The sequence below is a fragment of the Papio anubis genome, chromosome 2 (assembly GCF_008728515.1).
Source record: "Papio anubis isolate 15944 chromosome 2, Panubis1.0, whole genome shotgun sequence".
In the NCBI taxonomy this organism is placed as follows: Eukaryota; Metazoa; Chordata; class Mammalia; order Primates; family Cercopithecidae; genus Papio; species Papio anubis.
The window spans coordinates 88,457,191-88,477,507 of NC_044977.1; the positions used below are offsets into that span (position 1 = coordinate 88,457,191).

At 48.5% G+C, this 20,317-nt stretch overlaps 1 protein-coding gene across 14 annotated transcripts in view; it reads left to right on the forward strand.

Moving 5' to 3' along the window:
• Positions 1-20,317, forward strand: part of POC1A (POC1 centriolar protein A) — a 79,322-nt gene that overhangs the window by 45,449 nt on the left and 13,556 nt on the right. For 6 of the 14 annotated variants that reach the window (XM_009200619.4, XM_009200615.4, XM_017955418.3 and 3 more), the window contains one exon: positions 14,911-15,054. In XM_009200619.4, the coding sequence (XP_009198883.1) occupies positions 14,911-15,054 (144 nt within the window). Of the gene's footprint in view, positions 1-1,073; positions 1,366-12,315; positions 12,357-14,910; positions 15,055-20,317 lie in introns of those variants that run through there. The other 8 variants (XR_643726.4, XM_009200617.4, XM_009200616.4 and 5 more) reach the window with 5 other exon arrangements.

The following is a 20,317-nucleotide window of genomic DNA, read 5'->3' on the forward strand; positions in this document are numbered from 1 at the left end:
GTCACAGGACAGAAAGTGGAGTCTCAACACTGATACTTTCCTACAAGGCACACATGGTCCCAGGCAGAGCCAGGCTGCATGCCTCGAAGGACCTTTTGCTTCACACACTGGGGCCACTGCTATGACACTGCCATTTTGCTGATGGTGATGACAGGCAATCTAGAGCCCCATCATCACCTCTCCACAGGAGAGCCTACAGAGGCTACAAGAAGAGTCTTGTAACAATTGTTTGCTGCAAAGCAGAGAGGGTGGACAAGAACTGAGGGCTTTGGCATTTAAGGATCTTTCTTCCTTTTATTTTGTTCTTTTTGTTTTCATTCTATTTTCTTAAGCTCCAAAACCTGAACATGAAATAAATGAGCCACAGGTAGAAGTAAGCCTGTCACTGAAGTCTGACTGTGATTCTTGGGGCCACCATTCACTGCTCCTAGTGGGGTTGCACTCATCCTTTTAGTCTCTTTCCAGATGGCACCTCCTCCATGCAGCCTTCCTAGGGAGGCCGGCAGCTGGTGAGTTCTTCCTGCTTCACCTGCCCGGAGCACTCTCCTGCCTGGAGCAGTCTTTGTCTCCTGTGGTCTGTTATTTACAGACCTAACTTGTCTCCCTGGAGGGCTGGGGCCTTGCTCTTGCCATGGTGCCCAGTATGTGTCTGGCACATAAAAAATGCTCAGGAAGTCAAAGCATTCTCACGTCTGTGGGCAGCATAAGTTGAGTGTGTGAGGCTAGAGGCAGGCTGTCTTTCTTTTGGCATTTTTGATGGTCTCAGACTAAAAGAAGGAAGCTGCCTTCTGGCCTTATTTGTCATTTTCGGGGGGGCAGATGACATGGGGTGGTGTGGGCAGTGGCGGGGCAACAGAGGGTGGTAGAGTCTGCATGCCTAGACTAGAAGTTTGAGAACTTCTTTTCATTTTAAATGGAAAAAAAATCCTTTGTGGTTTATATTTTCCAGATTGGACAGCAGCATTGCCATGTGGTGTAAGGGTGTTGGATAGTGCTTGTGTTTATGTTCTTATTGGTTGCCATGGAAAAAAAATCAGAATAGATGGTTTCCATGGAGATTATCTTACAATTAGTTTCTTTGAAGGTCCGGACATTGCTGCAGGATTCGCTGAGTACTCGTTGCCATCAGGGGCTTTCTCTGTGGCAGTGCCAAAGGCTGGTCAGAACGTTCCGTGGACTTAGACAAAGTCATCTGCCTCCCATGCTTGCAAATCCCAGGACGCCAGAGTGGGAGTGATCCTGTGGCTGAGCTTCCTCTTGGAGTCCCGCTCGCCTGGCCTCAGCTCCACAGCTCCTTTCGGTCACCAGGAAGTTTTTTTTGTTTTTTTTTTTTTAAATTAAACAAAACAAAACAAAACAGAAAAACCTTTGTATTGTGGAAATTTCAAGCCAGCACACAAGATAGAAGAATGTAACAAACCCCATGTACTGCTCACCTAGCTTCAACATTCTGCTAATCCATTTCATCTGTTTCCCCCACATTTTGAAGAAGAGTTTAAGTAGTTTTAAAAATCCCAGATATGTCATTTTTTACTCCAAATAAGGCCATTTATTGGTTATATAATAGCTGTGCTCTTATCACATCTGATGAAATTAATAGTTCCTTCATATCAAATATCTAGTCCACATTCACGTTTTCCCACATTGTGTCATTGTTCAAATAAGGATGCGAGAAGCGTTGAGAAAAACCCATGTTCTCTGCTCCCCCTTCCCCCACCCATGGTTCTGGTAGATGGAGTAGCTGAGGGGGCTTTGGCCTGGAACTGTCTTGGGCTTGGGGAAGAGGGTGCGTCTGGGCTCACACCACTCTCCTGATGTCCTCCAGGAGAGTTTGGTACTGTGAGCTCCTCGCTCCTTCCTGGAGGTGGGTCAGGCACAGGTGGGCCAGCTACTGCCAGCTATCTTGGGGCAGGCATCCGCTGGGGGGCACTGGCTATCTTTGAAGCCTGCAGGGTGAGTGAAGGGAAGAGGTGATGTAACCTTGGTTCATAACAGCTGTTTGCAACTTTATTTTCCAGGAAAGGAGAGGCTATTTGACCCATGGTACACTGCCTCCTGCAACTCCTCCCTGGGAATTGTGGGGCTGCTGGTGGAGGGCTCTGGCTGATCTGAGGGCTGCTGCTTCTGCGGGTTGGGCAGAGCCAGTCCTGTTTATCTCTCTTGGCAGGCTTTGCTAGTGTCCTGTGATGCTGCACAAAGTATGAATTACGGAGCTTGGGAGTGATGCCTGGGGTGTGGTCGGTGGCTCTAACACTCTCCATTGAACTAAGTGCAAGGAGAGTTTAAAATAGCCAGCCTTTGTTCCGAGGTTTTAAAAATTCAACTCCAGTAGTTACAATGAGCTGTCTTCAAGTGGATCTATAAATAAACCGCTACTGTTCCTCTTTGTCACTGAGAGCTGCGGCGTCTCCCAGAGATGTCGGCTCTGCCGCTCGTCTTCATTAGATGCCTCATCTGTGGGGCAGCTGCAAGCGGAGCTGACACACAGAGTTTGTAATGACAGCAACACATTCCCTTCAAAAATCCACAGTCCCCAAAAATTAACTACACAAGAAAGATAGTAACTTTGCATTGGAGAAACCTGGCAGAGAGGTCAGTGTCACCATTGATCAAGGTCAACATTCCCTGTAATAAGCCCTTCCACATGAACCCTGTGACACTGTGCACATCACTTTTCTGGTGGTGTCCAACATTTATAACCTGAATCTAATGATAAAACCCAAGTCAAGGAACATTTGATAAAGTAACTGATCAATATTCTTCAGAGTGTCTAGGTCATGAAAGACAAGGGAGGACTAAGGAACTGGCACAGAATTCCTTAGTGGAACTGTGGACTAAGGAACTGACACGGGAGGAGGCTAAATACGTAATAAATGCATTGGTAGGATTCTGGAACATCAGGATCTAAGGACATTAGTAGAAAAACTGGTGAAGTTCAAATGGGGTCCCTATTTTGGTTAATGGTATTGTCACAGTGTTAGTTTCCTGGTCTGATCATTGTCCTATGGTTATATAAGACATTAACACTGGCAGAGGGATATATGGAAATTCTCTGTACTATTTTTTGCACATTTTCTCCAATTCTAAAATTAGTTCAAACCAGTTTAATATAAAAAAAAATCTACAGTCAGCACTTGGGCTTTATTGGAATCCTTGATCTCCCTCCCAGGGTACCTCGGTTCAGGTGTGTGCTGTGGGAGGGTAGGCATTTCTGTCTCCAGGTAGGGGTAGGTAACCCTAAGATACTCAGCACCAGCTCGTAGTGAGCCCTTGGGAGTGTTTGTGGAGCTGAACTGAACCAGAGCCACCCTCAAGGGAGCGCAAGTGTATTGAGAGGGAATGCTCCCACACAGGTGTTGGGCAAGGTGGGTTGCCTGCTTGCCTATGTGGTGGTTTCTGAGGATGCTCCAGAGGTGTATCTGCTCCAGGAACTCCAGAACAGACTCAGCGGGAGTGTGGGCCTGGCCCAGGATGGACCTGCTTCTTCCTGAGGCTTCCTAGCCTCCACCATGCAGCCCTGCCCCTCCTCTGTGTTCCTAAACCCGGCTCCACCTTGCTGCCCCCTACCCTCATGTGCATTTCCCACTGTAACAAGTGTGATGACCTGGAGGGCTCCAGCCTCTAAAGGCTGGGGTTGTTTTCCAGCCTCCACTGAACCCCTCCAGGGAAGGAACCGCACTGTGCCAAGGCATGTTCTTGCTGCTTCCTCATGGTCTCTACCGGTTTGAAGTCACTTAGCCATCACCTCCCTGATTCATCTCGCTCTCTTCTCCCCGGCTTCCCTCACCTGCGTGTGTCACTTCAGTAAGATACACCTCCCAGATCAACTTCCTCCTGGGGGCATGTCGGACACCAAATAACTTGCCATTTCTTGCCTATCAAGGCAATCCTTGCACTATTTTGAAGAATCACCCCTTTGTGTGGGGGAAAATTCTTGGAAATGCTTGCAGAGCATTCCAATGCTTGCTGGGGAGTCAGCAGATTGATGGGGGTCAAGCCCAGGGGTGGCCATAACAGCCCTGGGGCAGCTCCTCCGTCTTGCCATGGGCCTGGGTGAGGAGAACGGAGTCTTGGTTTGTGCATACAGCATCTCCTACATGCCCAAGGCCTGTGAGCAACACAGGTGAAATAGGATGACAGGCACCTGTGATCCCTGCCTCAAAGGGACCACTTTCTGAGAGGGGACTATGAGATGGCCTGTGGTCCTGGTTCTGTGTGTGACAAGGCCTGGAATCCAGGGGTTGGTCAGGCATGCAGATTCCCCATCCTTCATTTTAGACCCACCCTTCAACCCCTTTACAATTTTTATTTTATTTATTTATTTAGAAATAGGGTCTCTCACAATGTCACCCAGACTGGATTGTAGCTCAGCGCAGCCTCCAACTCCTGGGCTCAAGCAATCCTCCCACCTCAGCCTCATGAGTAGCTGGGACGACAGGCGCATGCCATCACACCTGGCCCCTTCACAGTTTTAGTCCAAAGGACACCATGTTGGTTTCCCATCGGCAGGGACCTGAGGTCAAGGGATGGCTCTGAGGCCTGACTGTGATCTGTAGTTGTGGAACATCTGATTTGGTTTGGAGGTTGCTGTGTGGACCTCCAGGCCCCGTGTCTCTGAACTTTTTTTTTTTCCTGCAAGCTCCGCCTCCCGGGTTCACGCCATTCTCCTGCCTCAGCCTCCCAAGTAGCTGGGACTACAGGCGCCCACCACCACGCCCAGCTAATTTTTTGTATTTTTAGTAGAGACGGGGTTTCACCATGTTAGCCAGGATGGTCTCTATCTCCTGACCTCGTGACCCGCCCGCCTCAGCCTCCCAAAGTGCTAGGATTACAGGCATGAGCCACCGCTCCCGGCCTGAACGTTCAGAAATGACCCAGCACCTGCCCTACTCACAGTCTGGCATGGGGAATGTGAAAAGGCACCTTGCATGTTCATAGCCCCTAGATGAAAGCCAGCGGTGGGGCCATACCCCACCCTCATGCTCAGGCTGCCTGGAGGCAGGACTGGCAGGACAGCCAAAAGTTAGATGGTTTTAGGAAACCAGAATTTCTCTTGGGTTCAGGGCTATGTTTGGAATCAGAAGTTTCTTCTCCTGTTGGATTCTAGGCCAGAACCCTAAATTACAGGGCAAATAAGACTGTAGTGTATCTAGTCTGCAGATATGTGTGGTGAGTTCAGTATAGGCTTCTTTTGAGCTTTAATTTGAGAAAACACCTGTGCCTTTCCTCTTGAGAAGATGGACATGAGGCTGAGTCCAAGTGAGCTCAGTGTGTTCCCTGCTTCCCTCCCTAGGGGCAGGTTTAGCAGACATGGAGGTAGACAGACATGGATGCCTGTCAACTTTTCATGAAGGCAAATTGTCAAAGACCTGAGGCCAGGACTAAGAAACATCTGTGTCTGTGAGTCTCCTTCTCCACACTTAGCAGGCTATACAGTGAACAGTTCAATCAAAGATTCAGCTGAAAAGATTTAATCATAGGGGTGTGTTTGTGTCCATTTATTCCAGTTTTACACAGGGCAGCCCTGCTTTGGAAATGTAGTGACGTGCCTTGGTTTTCAGTGAGCAGTGGCCAGACATGCTGTTCACCTGGGTCTGTACAGGAAGGGTGAGTGAGATAGCCCAGCTCTTGGCCCCAGGCCACCTTCTCCCCTCTCTTGCCTAGAATCAAGCTTTGGACCAGTTCCTGGACGCTTTTGTTTATTACAGAGTTTCAGTTTCAGGAGCAGGCTGGGCAAAGGGCATGGTCCAGTGTTAGAAATTTTAAAAAAGTAGAAAGTTCCACCTTGAGCAGGTATTAAGAATTGTCCATTTCACCCCCTCCCCCCGAGAGGGGTGTGTTTCATCTCTGCTCAAGCTCCAGCCTACTGACCAGGTGCGTGCAGACCTTGCTCCTGACTGCCAAGCTGTGTACAGACTCCTAAGCAGCGGAGGCCTGACACTCCATGGACTGCATGTCTGCTGCTTGGGAAACCCTGCCTGGGAACCTCTGCTGCTCTCTTGAATTCCACTGGGAAACTGGGGCTTTGGAAATTGAACTGCACTGAGTTATGACTCTGGCTTTGCATTTGGAAACTGTAATTCCCAGACTGATGGTGGACCTTGTGGGCCTCACCTGGGGTCTTCAGCCTTGGGTTTGGCCCATTGGTAATGGCCTGTGGAGAGCTGGTGATTTTCACCTTGAGTGCAGAGTGGCAGTGATGGGTGGTGTCAACTGTGTCCTGTGATGGGTAGGTTGGTCCCCTAAGGACATTTCAGTTGTAACCACATGTTTTTTGTTTTTAGTTGGGCTTTATAATTTACAAATAGTAACATTCACCATTTTAGAAAGCAAACAGTTCTCTGAGTTTTGACAGATACAGTCATGTAACCATTACCACAATCAAGATATAGAATCTTTCCATCATCCCAAAATGTTCTCTTTTGCCTCTCTGTAGTCAATCTACTCACTCTAGCCCCAGCCCCAGGCAATCATTAATCTGTTTTCTGTCACTATAGATTAGTTTGTATTTTTTAGAATATGAGATAAATGAAATTATACAGTTATATATTCTTTTTGGTCTGGTTTCTTTCACTCAGCCTAATTATTTTGAGATTGACCCACATGGTTATATGTATCCGTAGTTCATTCCTTTTTATTTCGTCAAATGGATATACCACAATTTTGTTTTGTTGGTGAGCATTTGGGCTATTTGCAATTTTTGGCTTTTTTTTTTTTTTTTTTTTTTTTGAGGCGGAGTCTCTCTCTGTCTCCCAGGCTGGAGTGCAGTGGTGCAATCTCGGCTCACTGCAAGCTCCGCCTCCCGGGTTCATGCCATTCTCCTGCCTCAGCCTCCCGAGTAGCTGGGACTACAGGCACCTGCCACCTCGCCCGGCTAATTTTTTGTATTTTTAGTAGAGATGGGGTTTCACCGTGTTAACCAGGATGGTCTCGGTCTCCTGACCTCGTGATCCGCCCACCTCGGCCTCCCAAAGTGCTGGGATTACAAGCGTGAGCCACCTCGCCCGGCCAATTTTTGGCTATTATAAATAAAGCTGCCATGAACGTTCATGTACGTATTTTTCTATGGAAATATGCTTCCATTTTTTGGGGTAAATACGTAGGCATGGAATGGCTGGGACATATAATAGGTGTATGTTTAGCCTTTTAATAACTGTCAAACTTTTCAAAATGGTTATGCCGTCTTACATTCGTGCCAGCAGTATATGAGAGTTCAAGTTACTCCACCTCCCTTCCAACACTTGGCATGATCAGTTTTTTTTTTTTCCTTTAGGCTATTCTAATAGGCATAGAGTTGTATGTCACTGTGGTTTTAACTTCCATTATCCTAATGATTAATGATGTAGAACACCTTTTTTTTTTTTTGAAATGGAGTTTCACTCTTGTTGCCCAGGCTGGAGTGCAATGGCACGATCTCGGCTCATAGCAACCTCCGCCTCCCAGGTTCAAGCCATTCTCCTACCTCACTCCTGAGTAGCTGGGATTACAGGCATGCGCCACCACACCCAGCTAATTATGTATTTTTAGTAGACACGGGGTTTCTCCATGTTGGTCAGACTGGTCTCAAACTCCGGACCTCAGGTGATCCGCCCGCCTCAGCCTCCCAAAGTACTGGGATTACAGGCATGAGCCACCACGCCTGGCCGGGCATCCTTTTTATTCAATGTCTTTCAAAGAGCAGAAGTTTTGGCGAGGTGCAGTGGCTCAAGCCTGTAATCCCAGCACTTTGGAAGGCCGAGATGGGCAGATTACAAGGTCAGGAGATCGAGACCATCCTGGCTAACACAGTGAAACTCTGTCTCTACTAAAAATACAAAAAAATTAGCTGGGCATGGTGGCGGGCGCCTGTAGTCCCAGCTACTTGGGAGGCTGAGGCAGGAGAATGGCATGAACCCGGGAGGCGGAGCTTGCAGTGAGCCGAGATCGCGCCACTGCACTCCAGCCTGGGGACAGAGCAAGACTCTATCTCAAAAAAAAAAAAGAGCAGAAGTTTTGAATTTTGAAGAAGTTCATTTTATCAATTTTTTCTTTTATGGATCATACTTCAGGTATCATATCTAAGGAATATGCCTAACCCAAGGTCACAGAGATCTTCTGTTTTACAGGAAAAATGTATATTAGTTTTATAGTTTTAGGTTTGGTTTTTTGTTTTTTATTTTTTTTGAGACGAAGTCTTACTTTGTTGCCCAGGCTGGAGTGCGTTGGCGCAATCTCGACTCACTACAACCTCTGCCTCCCATGTTCAAGCGATTCCCCTGCCTCAGCCTCCCTAGTAGCTGGTATTACAGGTGCCCGCCACCACACCTGGCTAATTTTTGCATTTTAGTAGAGACGTGGTTTTGCCATGTTGGCCAGGCTGGTCTCAAACTCCTGACCTCAGATGATCCACCTGCCTCAGCCTCCCAAAGTGCTGGGATTACAGGCATGAGCCACTACACCGGCCTTATAGTTTTAGGTTTTACACTTAGTTCTGTGATCCATTTTGAATTAGTTTTTGTATGTAGTGCAAGGTATGTACCGAAGTTCATTTTTTTGCACTTGGATACCCAATTGTTTAATCAACTTTGGAAATACTAACTTTTCTGTACTAAGTTGTTTGTGCACCTTTGTTAAAAATTAATTGGCCAGATACTGGTCTAGAGTTTCTGGATTCTCTTTGTTCTACTAATCTATGTGTCTATCCTTTTACCAATATCACAGTGTCTTGGTTAATATAGTTTTAGACTAAGTCTTGAAATCATGTAGTGTGATTCCTCTAATTTTATTCTTTTTTTCAAAATCGTTTTGGCTTTTCTAGTTCTTTTGCCTTTCCATGTAAATTTCAGAATCAACTTCTTGATGCCTGTAGGTGATTTGGGAGGAAATTGACATATTTACAACGTTGAGCCTTTAATACATGAACACGGTGTATCTCTTCATTGGTATAGGTCTTCAGTTTTTCTCATTAGTGTTTTGTAGTTTTCAACATACACATTTTGCACATATGTTGTTAGATTTATACTTAAGCATTTTGTAGTCTGTTGAATGGGAGCCTCCCTGAAAGATATGTCTACATCCTAACCCCCAGAAACTGTGAAGATGACTTTACTTGGGGGAAAAGATCTTTGTGGATGTAATTAAGAATCTCAAGATGAGATCATCTTGGATTGGTGGTCCTAAATTGAATGACAAGTGTCCTTAGAAGAGCCACACAGAAGAGAGACACACAGAGAAAGGAGAAGAATGCCATGTGAAGACAGAGGCAGAGATTGGAGTTATGTAGCCATAAGTCAAGGAATTATGGAGTCACCAGAAACTGAAAGAGGAAGCATTCTCGCTTCGTGCCTCCAGAGAAAATGTGGCCCTGCCTTGATTCAGACTTCCAGAACTGTGAGAGAATTAATTTCTATCCTTTTATGCCATCAAATGTGACAATTTGTTACAGTAGCCCTAGGAAACTATTAATAATATATACTTCATGTTGTTTTGGTGTTATTGAAAAGATAATGGCCAAGAATTTTCAAAAAATAATGAAAGGCATCAAACCATAGTTCCAAGAAGCTCAGAGAAACAACAAACAAGCTGGAGAAAAAACAAAACAAAACAAAATCCTAGATGAGTTATATTCAAAGTTCTGAAAACCAAGGATTAAAAAAGAAATCTTGAAGGTAGCCAGAGAAAAAAAAACATACATACAGTGGATCAAATGTAAGAATTATGAAGAATTCTCATGAAACTATACAAACTGAAAGAGTAACATCTTTAAAGTTTGAAGGAAAAACTGCCAACCCAATATTTGTACTCCGCAAAAATATTTTAGAAATGGTGGGGAAGTAAAGACCTTTTTTCCCCCTAGACAAACCAAAGCTGACAGTTTTTTAACCAGCAAATTTGTATTTATAAGAAATATCTAATTTCTCTCTCTTCTCCTTCCAGGATTCCAGTTGTCCATGTGTTAGAAACAATATTGTCCTGTAGCTTATGGAAGCTCTGTTCTAGCCCTCTGTGTTTCAGTTTGAGGAACTGATCTATCTTTAAGATCACTAATTTATTTTCCCATTGAGCCCATTATAGCCATACTTCTCTGTTACTGGGTTTCTTATTTCTGTTGTTTCCATTAGACTCTTTCTTATAATTTCTGCCTTTCTGCTGAAATTCTCCATTTGATCATGTGTGTTGTTCAGTAGAGCCTTTACCATATTAATCATAATTATTTTAAATTTTGTATCTCGTAGTTTCAACATCTAGGTCATCTGAGTCTGTTTCTACTGATTGCTTTGTCTCTTGACGGTGGGTTTTTTTTTCTCCCTGCCTTTTTGTGTCTCATAATTTTCTATTAAATGCCAGGCATCATGTTTAGGACAGTAAAGACTGAGGTAAATAGTCTTATCAGGAGTTGAGCTTAGTTTAGTGTTACCTAACGTACCTAGGTTGAGGTCTGGGTGATAGAGGATTTTCTCAATCATTTTCCTCACTCTCACCTTTCAGCCAGCCCTGTAGTCTTGCCTCTCAGAGGGGCATGCTTTTTTCCATGCTCTTGGCCCTCCTCCCTAGATAGGCTGCTGTTGCTATTTTTTTGTTTTGTTTTGTTTTTTGTTTTCGTAGGGGTTGGGGGTGGGCTCTGTTGTCTTGACCCAGCTTCAGTCTTAGGCAGATTCTGTCTCCCTGAGTCTCAAAAGTCAGACATTCTTAGCGGTCCTGCTCCTTCCTCATTGAAAGGAGACCTTGATTAATCTCAGCTCAGGATAGTTTCCTGCCTCTCCCTCAGTGAGAGGTGTTTTTATCTTTGCTTTTCCCTGGTAGCTTTAGGATGCTGTTCTGCAGGGGAGAGGTCCTGGCAGGGCTTCATATCTTTCCTTGCTCACTCCCCTCTCCTAGGCCTGCACCTCCAGGAATGGTTTTCTCCCATCTACTGTTCTGCCCCCATTTGTTTGTTATGAAAGCCCAGGGGAGGTCTGTGGAGAAGAACCTGTGCATGGGTGCAAGCTCTACTTGTGCCTGTGGCGCCTGGGGGTTCTGCACTCTTACCCTAGTCTACACTTGGTCTCCAGCAATTTGTTAAAACTGTAACTTACCCACTCGTATGGCACTTGGTGTCTCTTCTCTTCATGCTTTGCCATAGGTGACCCACAGCTGACGCTCACTTTCTGTTTTCCTTGGAAGTGTCTGTCTTTCCTTAGATTTCAGGCTACTGGTTGCTCTGTGACTTCAGCTCACTGATTTAAGAGAAGTTATGATTCTTTTAGATTGTCAGTCTTTTTCTTGTTAGGATGGAATTAACACTCTCCCCAGCTTTATATATCCTAGGCAGCAGCTCCTTATCCATACTTGTATCTTGATGGAAAAGTGAGATCACGGTCAATTCAGAGACCTCTCAAGAAGTCAACTCCAGATGGGTTGATTTCTTGTCACAAGGAAGATCTACAAGCTGTTTCCTTTTGTTTTTAATGAAATGTTATGGTTTGGTTCCTCTTGTGTCTGGGTGGCTGAGTATCAGCCACAGATATTTAGGCAATTCCTGCTGTGTGCAAAGTGCTGAGCTCCTGGTGGTGTATGAAAGGCAGGCAGCAGAGGAAACAGGAACTGAGGTGGGCAACACTTAACTGACTGTAAGAAACCAGAGTCCCACCCCAGGGTGGCATGAGAGGAGACACCTGCAGGCCCCAAGTGATATTTCCAAAAGTTAGAGCCATCTCTTGAGAGTCACCTTTTTTTTGTTTTGGTATTAAGATATTTATATTTGGCAAAAGTGAAATGTTCTTGAATTGATGTGGATCTATACGGGTATGTGTGTGGGTTAATCTTTGTTGTTATTTTAGTGAGCATTACTTTTTATTTTGAGATGGAGTCTTGCTCTGTTGCCCAGGCTGGAGTGCAGTGACGTGATCTCAGCTCACCGCAACCTCCACCTCCTGGGTTCAAGTGATTCTCCTGCCTCAGCTGCCTGAGTAGCTGGGATCACAGGTGCCCTCCACCATCCCTGGCTAAGTTTTGTATTTTTAGTATAGATAGGGTTTCACCATGTTGACCAGGCTTGAACTCCTGACCTCAAGTGATCCGCCCGCCTTGGCATCCCAAAGTGTTGGGATTACAGGGGTAAGTCACCGTGTCTGGCCTCTTTGTGTTATTTTATTCATGTTATACTTAACTGAGAACCACCAGGCAAAACCGCTAGGACCCTTTGATGTTGAACAGACAAAACGCTGATGTGACTTTTGCATTTAAATGCTGCTTGGGTTATTCTGCCACTGTCATTACTCATGGCTCTGGTATGACTGTCTCTTCCCACTCTTGCGTGTCATTTTCTTATCTCTGCTTTCTTGCTTATTTGCCCAGCTCTCAGGGAAATGCCACAGCTCCGGAGTGCTGGCATGCAGGTGAGTGGCTCCAGAGCTGTGAGGGGCGGGGCTGCTGGCCCTTTGCTACAGTGCAGACAGTGGGGAGGTTTCATTACACAGAAAGTTTACCTCGGTGGGCTCTGCTCTTTGGGGTGTTGAGTGTTTGTGGAGGGCCTCCTCTGAGTTCAGCTCTGTGCCGGGCAATCATTCCAGGGCAGCTGGGTTGAGGAAGTAACGCAAAAAGCATTAGACCCAGGATTCAGAGGCCTCTATGGGGACGTTGGAGAGGAGTTGTGCACATGGAAGCCCAGCTACAGTCAATGTCACCTGCCAGAGGCTGTCTCATGCCCAGGAAGAGCCTGCATTTTGGGTTCAGATCCCAATTCTGTTATTTGCTGGGTAACTTAGAACAAATTACTTAACTTCTTTGAGCCCAAGTGTCCATATCTGAAAAACAAGGTTAATAATGCCTATTGGGAAGGGCCATCATAAGGATGAAGTGAGGTTACATGTATTAAGTGAGGTGACATTAAATGAGGGCACACAGTGGATGGCAAGTAAACCATGGCAATTGCTGGACTGGTAGAGTGTTAAGTGCTGTGATGTTTTCTGATGAGAGTGGGCAAGGAGGCAGGGAAATGGCTCCAGACAGCCCTAGAGTTTGAGGCTGGTTAGTTTTGGACAGTCATTTTCTGACTGAGCCTTAGTTCTCTTTCTTGTCAAATGGAGACAGCCCATGAAAGTGTGGTATAGGTGGGAAAACATGGCAGCTGCTGCAACCCTCTGTTGTAAAGGCCACCTCTCCAGCTTGGAGCCCCGCAGCTGCTGTCTTTAATACTCCCTTGGAGCTGGCTCAACTTTGGCTCATCCAGGAGGGTTTCTATTGCTAAAGTCAGTGGTACTCACCCTGCCTCCCTGCAGCGTCCACCGTGCTTCCAGAGGCTGAGCTCAGCACTGTCCGTTTCTGGGCCATTCTGCAGAAACTCAGATTTTCCATTCCCTCCTTCCTAGGCAGCCAGCAGCACCAGACTCTGACCCATTCCATGACATTGCTGGCTGTGGGACAGAAGAGTTCCCTGCTCACACCCTTCCTCCAGTGGAGGAGTGTGTGTGTCTACAAGTTAGGGGCTCCTCTGGAAGGAGTGGGCACAGCACTGAACATTTCTTAAGAAAGGCCTGCTGGTAGCTTCAGCCATTTGAAGGACTGGCCCAGTCTAGATGAGGAAGTGGAGGCCCAGAGCTGGTCAGTGAGTGTCTGAGTCACCATTCCTCACCACTGCACTCTGCTGTGTCTCCTGACAGAACTACCTTAGTCTGGGGGCCACTGTGGTAGGCTGAAGTCTATCCTGGCAAGGCTGGTGGACTTCTGAAACTTCCTTTTGGGATGGGCTTCTGGGTAAGCTTTGAGATCTGAAGCACGTTGATTCCTGGAGGACTGGAAGAGACTCAGCCCTGATGGCCAAAGTTGTGGAAATGGCCACGGAAGTGGTCGACATGCTGATGATAGGCGTGTGGACATGGTGCTGCTCATGTTCTCAAGAACATCCCTCTGGCTCATGTCTTACATTCAGGTTCTCCTGTAGCCATCACGAGGGCCAGCATTTTTCCAAGTTCAAATCAGCATGCCCTTGAAAGTTTGTGATCTATGAGAATAGAATACTTACCTAATAAAGGAAAATATGCAGATAGGGTCCACGTGCTGAACCACATTCCCGTGGGAACAAGTCCACAGAGGAACTGCAGGCTCTAAGACCAGCCCTGCCCTTGGACACCCATGGCTCCAGCATCCCGCCCACTGAACACGTGCACAGCACTTCCTCGGTCCACAGAAGCCTTTGTGCATAGGACAAGGAGCTGACTTTTCTGAATTTGGGGGCTGAAGGGCCTTAGGCAGAAGCACTAAGCCCCTCACCTCCTGGAGTCCTATCTGTAGCAGCCCGGGGTGCCTCTCCTGTGGATTCAGATTCCTGCCAGCCATGTGCCAGCCTGGGACATGCACACAGAAATCTTTGTTTTTCCAGGGGATCTGGGCCAGGATGGGATTGGAACACCCCTCTCCCTGCCACACACACACTGCCACCAGGTTCTGGGCCACAGCTCCTCGGGCCTGGGAAAGGCATTTGTGAAGCCTGACACATCCCCATATTGGGGGGTGGGGAATTAGAGTTCAACTGACCAGGAAGAGGAGGAACTTCAGGCCCAGGCCGGGCTTCAGCATCTCTGGACTCACCTGGATGCCTGCTGGTGGGTGCCAGCTGCTTGAAGAGATGGGAGGCAGCCAGCCTCCCTGTGGGGCTCCAAGAGCAGACTGAGGCCACTCACTGACCTACCTGCCCTCCTCCCCAGGCCCCTTTCTGCCTGAACCACGAGGCGTTCTGATTCCACTCCTCACTTAAGGCCTCTGCCTGGAAAGGTGTGCATGTGGACCCAGATGTGGGAACGCCGCCACGCTGCTGTTTCTCACTGACACTTGCAGCTGACCTTCTCAAGTTTGCTGGTGGTTTTCCCTTTCATCTTTTGGAGGGGCTATTCCTCTCACAGTATTTCTTCAAGCACTGTATAGACTGAGGAACTTTTTTCTTTCTGTCTTTAGCCAGAAGTGGACTTCCCTGGCCCCCCAGGCAGAGGCAGGAGTGTGGAGTCTGTGCAGAGCCAGCCCCAGGAGCCCGTGAGCGTGCCCCAGACGCTGACCAGCACGCTGGAGCACATTGTGGGCCAGCTGGATGTCCTCACTCAGGTAAGCCACACTGTGGGTTCACCCGTCATCTGCACTTGGTCCCCTATTTGGACCCTTTGAAGTTGGACAACAGGTGCTGGATTTTTAAAAACATAATTATAATGGACCTCTTTTCCAGTCCAGATTAATGACATTGCAGAGCCTTCCCGGGGATCCTGGCTCTTGGAGCCATTCAAGCCCTGGCCAGGCCACTAGACTCCAAAATCCCCAATGCTGGGTACTACTGGAGTGTGCTCACCTAGAGCTGGCCTGGGCCACTGAAGAGCTTTGAAAGAAACACTGTGTTTGTTTATTCCTCCCACTCTTTGCTGGATAGGCACTGCAGGGGCATGCCAGGGAACTGAGTAGTGAGTCAGGGCTTCTGAGAGCCTAGGCTCTGAGTTTGAGCCTGGCCCTTATCCTCTGAGCAACCTTGAGGAAATCCCTTCAGTTCTCTAAGCCCTGGTATGTTTATCTGTAAAGTGCTGGTGGTTGTGGGCTCTGCCTGCCACATTCATGATGAGAATTAAGGGAGATGAATCTGGGAAATGTTTGACCCATGCCTGGCCCTAGGTAACTGCTCAATGAATGTTAGTTGTGGCCCTGACCACCCTCATCACTGAGATGGATATGGGCTCCGCCCTTGGGAGCGTAGGTTGGCAACCATAACACAGGCTCGTCGTGTAGCAGTTTCATTAAGAGCAAAATCCCCTGACAAGAGGTGGTGGCCAGCACTAGGGCATGCTTGGCAGGGCCATCCCACCCGAGGGAGGAAGAGAGGTCCTGGCTGCCTATGGCTCTGAAGAGGCCATGGGCATGTCCAGGGAATGGGTGAAGCTCCAGGTGGCTGGCATGTGGATATGTGGTGATGGGGTGGGGGGCAAGGCGGGATTTAGAGGTTCCCCAATTCCTCATCTGCTTGGCTCCTGAGGCCAGGCTGGGACTCTGCAGATCCTCCTCTGCCATGCCATCACATGGGTAGAGCGAGGCTGCAGGAGGGACACATGTGGCCCATGAGGAAAACAGAAAGGTGTTAAAGCCAGGGGGCAGGGGGTGGGGAAGCAAGGAAGAGTGGTCTCCAGTCCAGCTCACATGAAGGATGCAAGGGACCCTTGATGTCACTAACGGAAATGGAGCTGAGATGGCATGGTATCCTTTCCCCAGCTTGGGATCGTGGGCTAAGTGAGAAAAGCTCTTCCAGGGTGTGTCATCAGAGCCCAGCTGGGGCATACCTTGGGCCCACTGAAGAAAGCACTCTTGAAGGGAAAGGCCAAGTGTCATGACTGGGGGCTGTGGGACTCCAGGGCACAGTGTACAGACCTTGCTGAGAGGCTGCTAAGCCCTGAGAAGAAGGCATGTGCTGAGAGTGATGTGAGCAGCATGCAAAGACTTAAAAACCACCCCACTTCAAACCCGTCAGCAACTGCCTCATGTTTTTCACAGCCTCGCCAAGTGAGAGATTAAGGGAGGTGGAATCAATTAGAACTTTATAGGATAAAATTGGAAATTAAGTCTGAGAAGGTGGTTAAAAATAGCTTCATTGGATCCAGAGGAGTATAACACTAAAAACATTTCCTGTCACTGTGTTTTAGGGGTGCACATGGAAGGTTTTGTTATGTGTTCGCAGTTAGGAGTATGATAGTAACTTTTAAAAAACTTGCATCACAGAGAATAAGTGAAGGCTGGCCTGTGGCCTGTGGCCTTCGGCCCATGGCTGGGTGTCTGGGTGTCTCAATGCCTCTGTGGCACCCTGGTCCTACCTCACACTATTCAGCCCCTTTGCAAATCCAACTGGCAGGCCACCCCCGACCAGATGCCAACAATATCAGCCAGTCACCTGCTTTGCAAAACTGACAGTGTCTGTGTGTTTCTGGATGCCATAAAGCGAGGCATGTTCTTGACGGACTCAATGCATCCCGAGGAAACTTGAGTTCTGCAGATGAAGCACCAGTTGAGGCCTTAAAGTTCAACCCATTTTCAGAACTGTGCATAGCACCTTTGTGCTAATCCTGGCAAGTTCTCCTCGGGCTTGGCTGTTGGTTGTCTTCTAGGCCCACCTTTCTCTCCTGGAGCTGAGATTTTCTCTAGCTGAGGTGTTTCAGCCACAACCAGAGCTATCTCCCCAGGGGGTTGAAAGTTTCCCTGCACCTTTCTCTTGGCATTGGCCCAGCAGAGGCAGGCCCACAGCAGGCCCCGCTCTGGATGGTCCAGACTGACCCAGCCCTCCCCTGAAGCTTAATGCCAGACGGCCACCACCATCCATCTTCCCAAGTGGCTTGTTCAGCTGGCCTTCCTTCTTGGTCTGTGGATATTGGTCTCAGGTGCCACCCCATCAGCAAGCACTCCTCGCCATCCACCAAGTCCTGAAGAGCCTTTTTGTTCTGGAAGGGTGGGATGCCCAGCCACCCCAGCACTGATTCCTACTAAAAAGTCATCCATGTGAATTATGCTGTTCTCCTCCGTCGCCCCCACTACCCCTTCCCTCCCCGACAGGGAAGTCTACTTCAAAGTGGCCTTTGAGAGGGAAGCTGCCTTCCAGGTCCTTCAGGCCTCCATCCTGCAGAACATCCTTCCAGGCGAGAGCCATGGGGCTGCAGCGGGCAGTGGCCAGGGATGTTTTCTGAGTGAGTCACAGAGTCTCCAGCCCCTGGGTAGGATACCCTATTTCAGAGGCTCACAGTCTTCAAAGCCTGCCTTTCTGCTCAACAGGCTGGTATGGCCCCATGTGGCAAGGTCACCTCTGTGGGTGTCTGTGGTCTGTCTCTCACCAGTCTGAGGGTCAGGGACCCAATCTCAGTCCTCCCCAGGGTGACGCCTTCCGCAGCTCCTCTGTGTGAAGGAAAAGCCTGGAAGCCAGGAAGCTGAGTGAGCCGGTGGAGAGGAGTGGCTTTAGCTTTGTCTGGCTTCCCCACTGCCTAGCTCAGCAACCTCGGGCAAGTCACTTCGCGTCTGTGTGCCTTACTTTCCAAATCTGGAACACAGAGCTGATCATAGCACCCACTTCATAGGCCTCTTGGGAAGCTCCTTGAACAGTACCTGACAACGCCGTGCACTGCTGATGTGTTGGGTGCTGCTCCTGTTGCTGCCATTGTCGTTATCCAAGGCTTGGAGGCCAGGGGAACCGCATGACAGCACCAGAAATAGCTCTCCCAATTCTCCACTGCCTCATGAAGCTAGACCCTTCCCTACCCGCGAAGCCATTCCTTGGCCCTCAGAGCAGAGGTAGCAGGTTCCTTCCATGCACACACATTCACTGAGCCCACTCTGTGTGGTGGGCCCTGTGTGAGACCCGGTCCCACCTTCAGGAAGAACTCAGGACTGAATCTGCCGAGGTCGGAGCCAGGCGTCCACAGAGGAGCCGGCAACTGGAATCACTGGAAACAAGTGGGAGTCCAGACACCGGGTCAAGGCCATGGGTCCTCTGGTGTGGGGTAACAGAAGCAGCAGCCCAGGAGTTCATCCTCACCTGATGGGACACTAGGCAAAGTTGAGGCCTGACCCATGCTGAGGGTCTGGAGTAGAGTGGAGATAGGGACACAGAGAAGTTGAGACATGAGCAAGGACAGTGCTATCATGGCCCCATCCCAGGGGCGATGAGACAAACAGCACTTTGGCTGGCCCCTGCAAGGCTCCTGGTCTCCGGAGCAAGCCAGCAAGTGGGGCAGCTTCCCCCAGCCTTCCCAGGCCAAGAGGCCTTGCAGATGAAGAGGAAACCAAAGTGCCCTTGGGACTTGTACAGCATCAGAAACCCTTTAACTCCAGAAATGGGGTTGGTGTTTTACTTTTTTATGAATGCCTTTTTTATAAAATCCATACATTATTTTTCAAAAGTGTATTTATATGGGGAAAACAGACTTTGGGGTGACCTTGCGAGCCGAGCAGGTGCAGTCTTCAGGCCTTCCCACGTAGTTGTTTTAGATGGAAAGCCCTCAGAGTGTGGGGATCACATACTCATCATAATTGTCATCCTCCTGATTTTTATCGGAGGCCTGCTACTTTCCAAGGACTTCCCTGTGTGGCCCTCACTTTATCCTCCCACCTGGCACATGACAGCAGCATCATGCCAGGTGCAGATAACGTGTTAATGATGGCTTGTTGTGCCTGGACCAGCCTCGGGGTCCAGCCAGCCTGGGGCTTCCCCAGGGGGCCAGGTGATCTGATCTCAACCACTGTGGGTCAGAGCTTCCCCAGCTTCCCTTGCCAAACAGTTTTGGTGGAGTTAGGCATGGCTTCATCAAGAAATTCTGCAAACCAAACTTGACCTCCCTGAAAGGTAAGGCCAGAAGCTCTTGCCCTGGGCTCTGTGATCAGAGAGCCCAGCAGGCCGAGCGCCTTAGGTCAGCAGCCAAAGAGCACACACACTCTTGCCCTGGCCTGCCCCTGTGTGGGTATGATCCCTCCTTGCCCCAGGAAACACTGAGCTTGCTGTTTGGCGTGCCATTGGTTTCTTCACTAAGCTTCCTCGGGGCCCTGATCCCAGCTGATGCCATGCTTTGAGCAGCTGGGGTTTGTTCAGCTTTACCGTCCCCACCAGCTATGGGGAGCAACTGTTCCTCCTTGGGTTTCAGGGCTACTCTGTTCACCCAGTGAGCCACCTGCCCATCAGCCTGGGCACACCTCCACCATTCATCACCTGGGTGACCGTGGGCAGGTGACGTCAATCCCAGAGCCTCAGTCTTCTCCCTTGTAAAATGGGGAGAGACACCTCATTGGGTCCTCTGAGCTCTGCTGTGCGGTTCTCGGTTAACTGCGTGTGCTAGACTGGTGCCAGCTGTTCTGTGAAGCACAGCAGTGAGTCGATGTTCTCCTGGGAGCAATATGGGAAAGCACCAGGGCAGGCTTGTGGCACAGGAATGACAGGAGTGGACATTCCACAGTCCCCATGTCGCTGGACTCAAGTCCCAGGAATGCTTTTGAGCTGCCAGTGAGACTCTAGTGTCTGGCTAGGCAGGAGGATAAGAGAGGGGAGAAAGAAGAAGTCATTCCCCAACCCAGGAAGGAGGAGGGCACAGGAGGTGACAGAGGCACTGGGGTACACATAGACACTGTTGAAAATCAGGCATGGGTCATGGGGACCATTAGATCAGACCCTTTAACCCGGACCTAGGCAACAGGGGCCAAGATGGAAGCTCTTCGAAGATGTATATAGTACTTCCTGTGACAGTACATTCTTTGAATGTAGATATTGTAATGGTTTTTAGGAAACGTGTATTTCCTAACAATGGAACTGAGGATTTTCTTTGGAGGACTTTTTGTTCCTCAAGCCCCCTGTGGGAATTCTCAG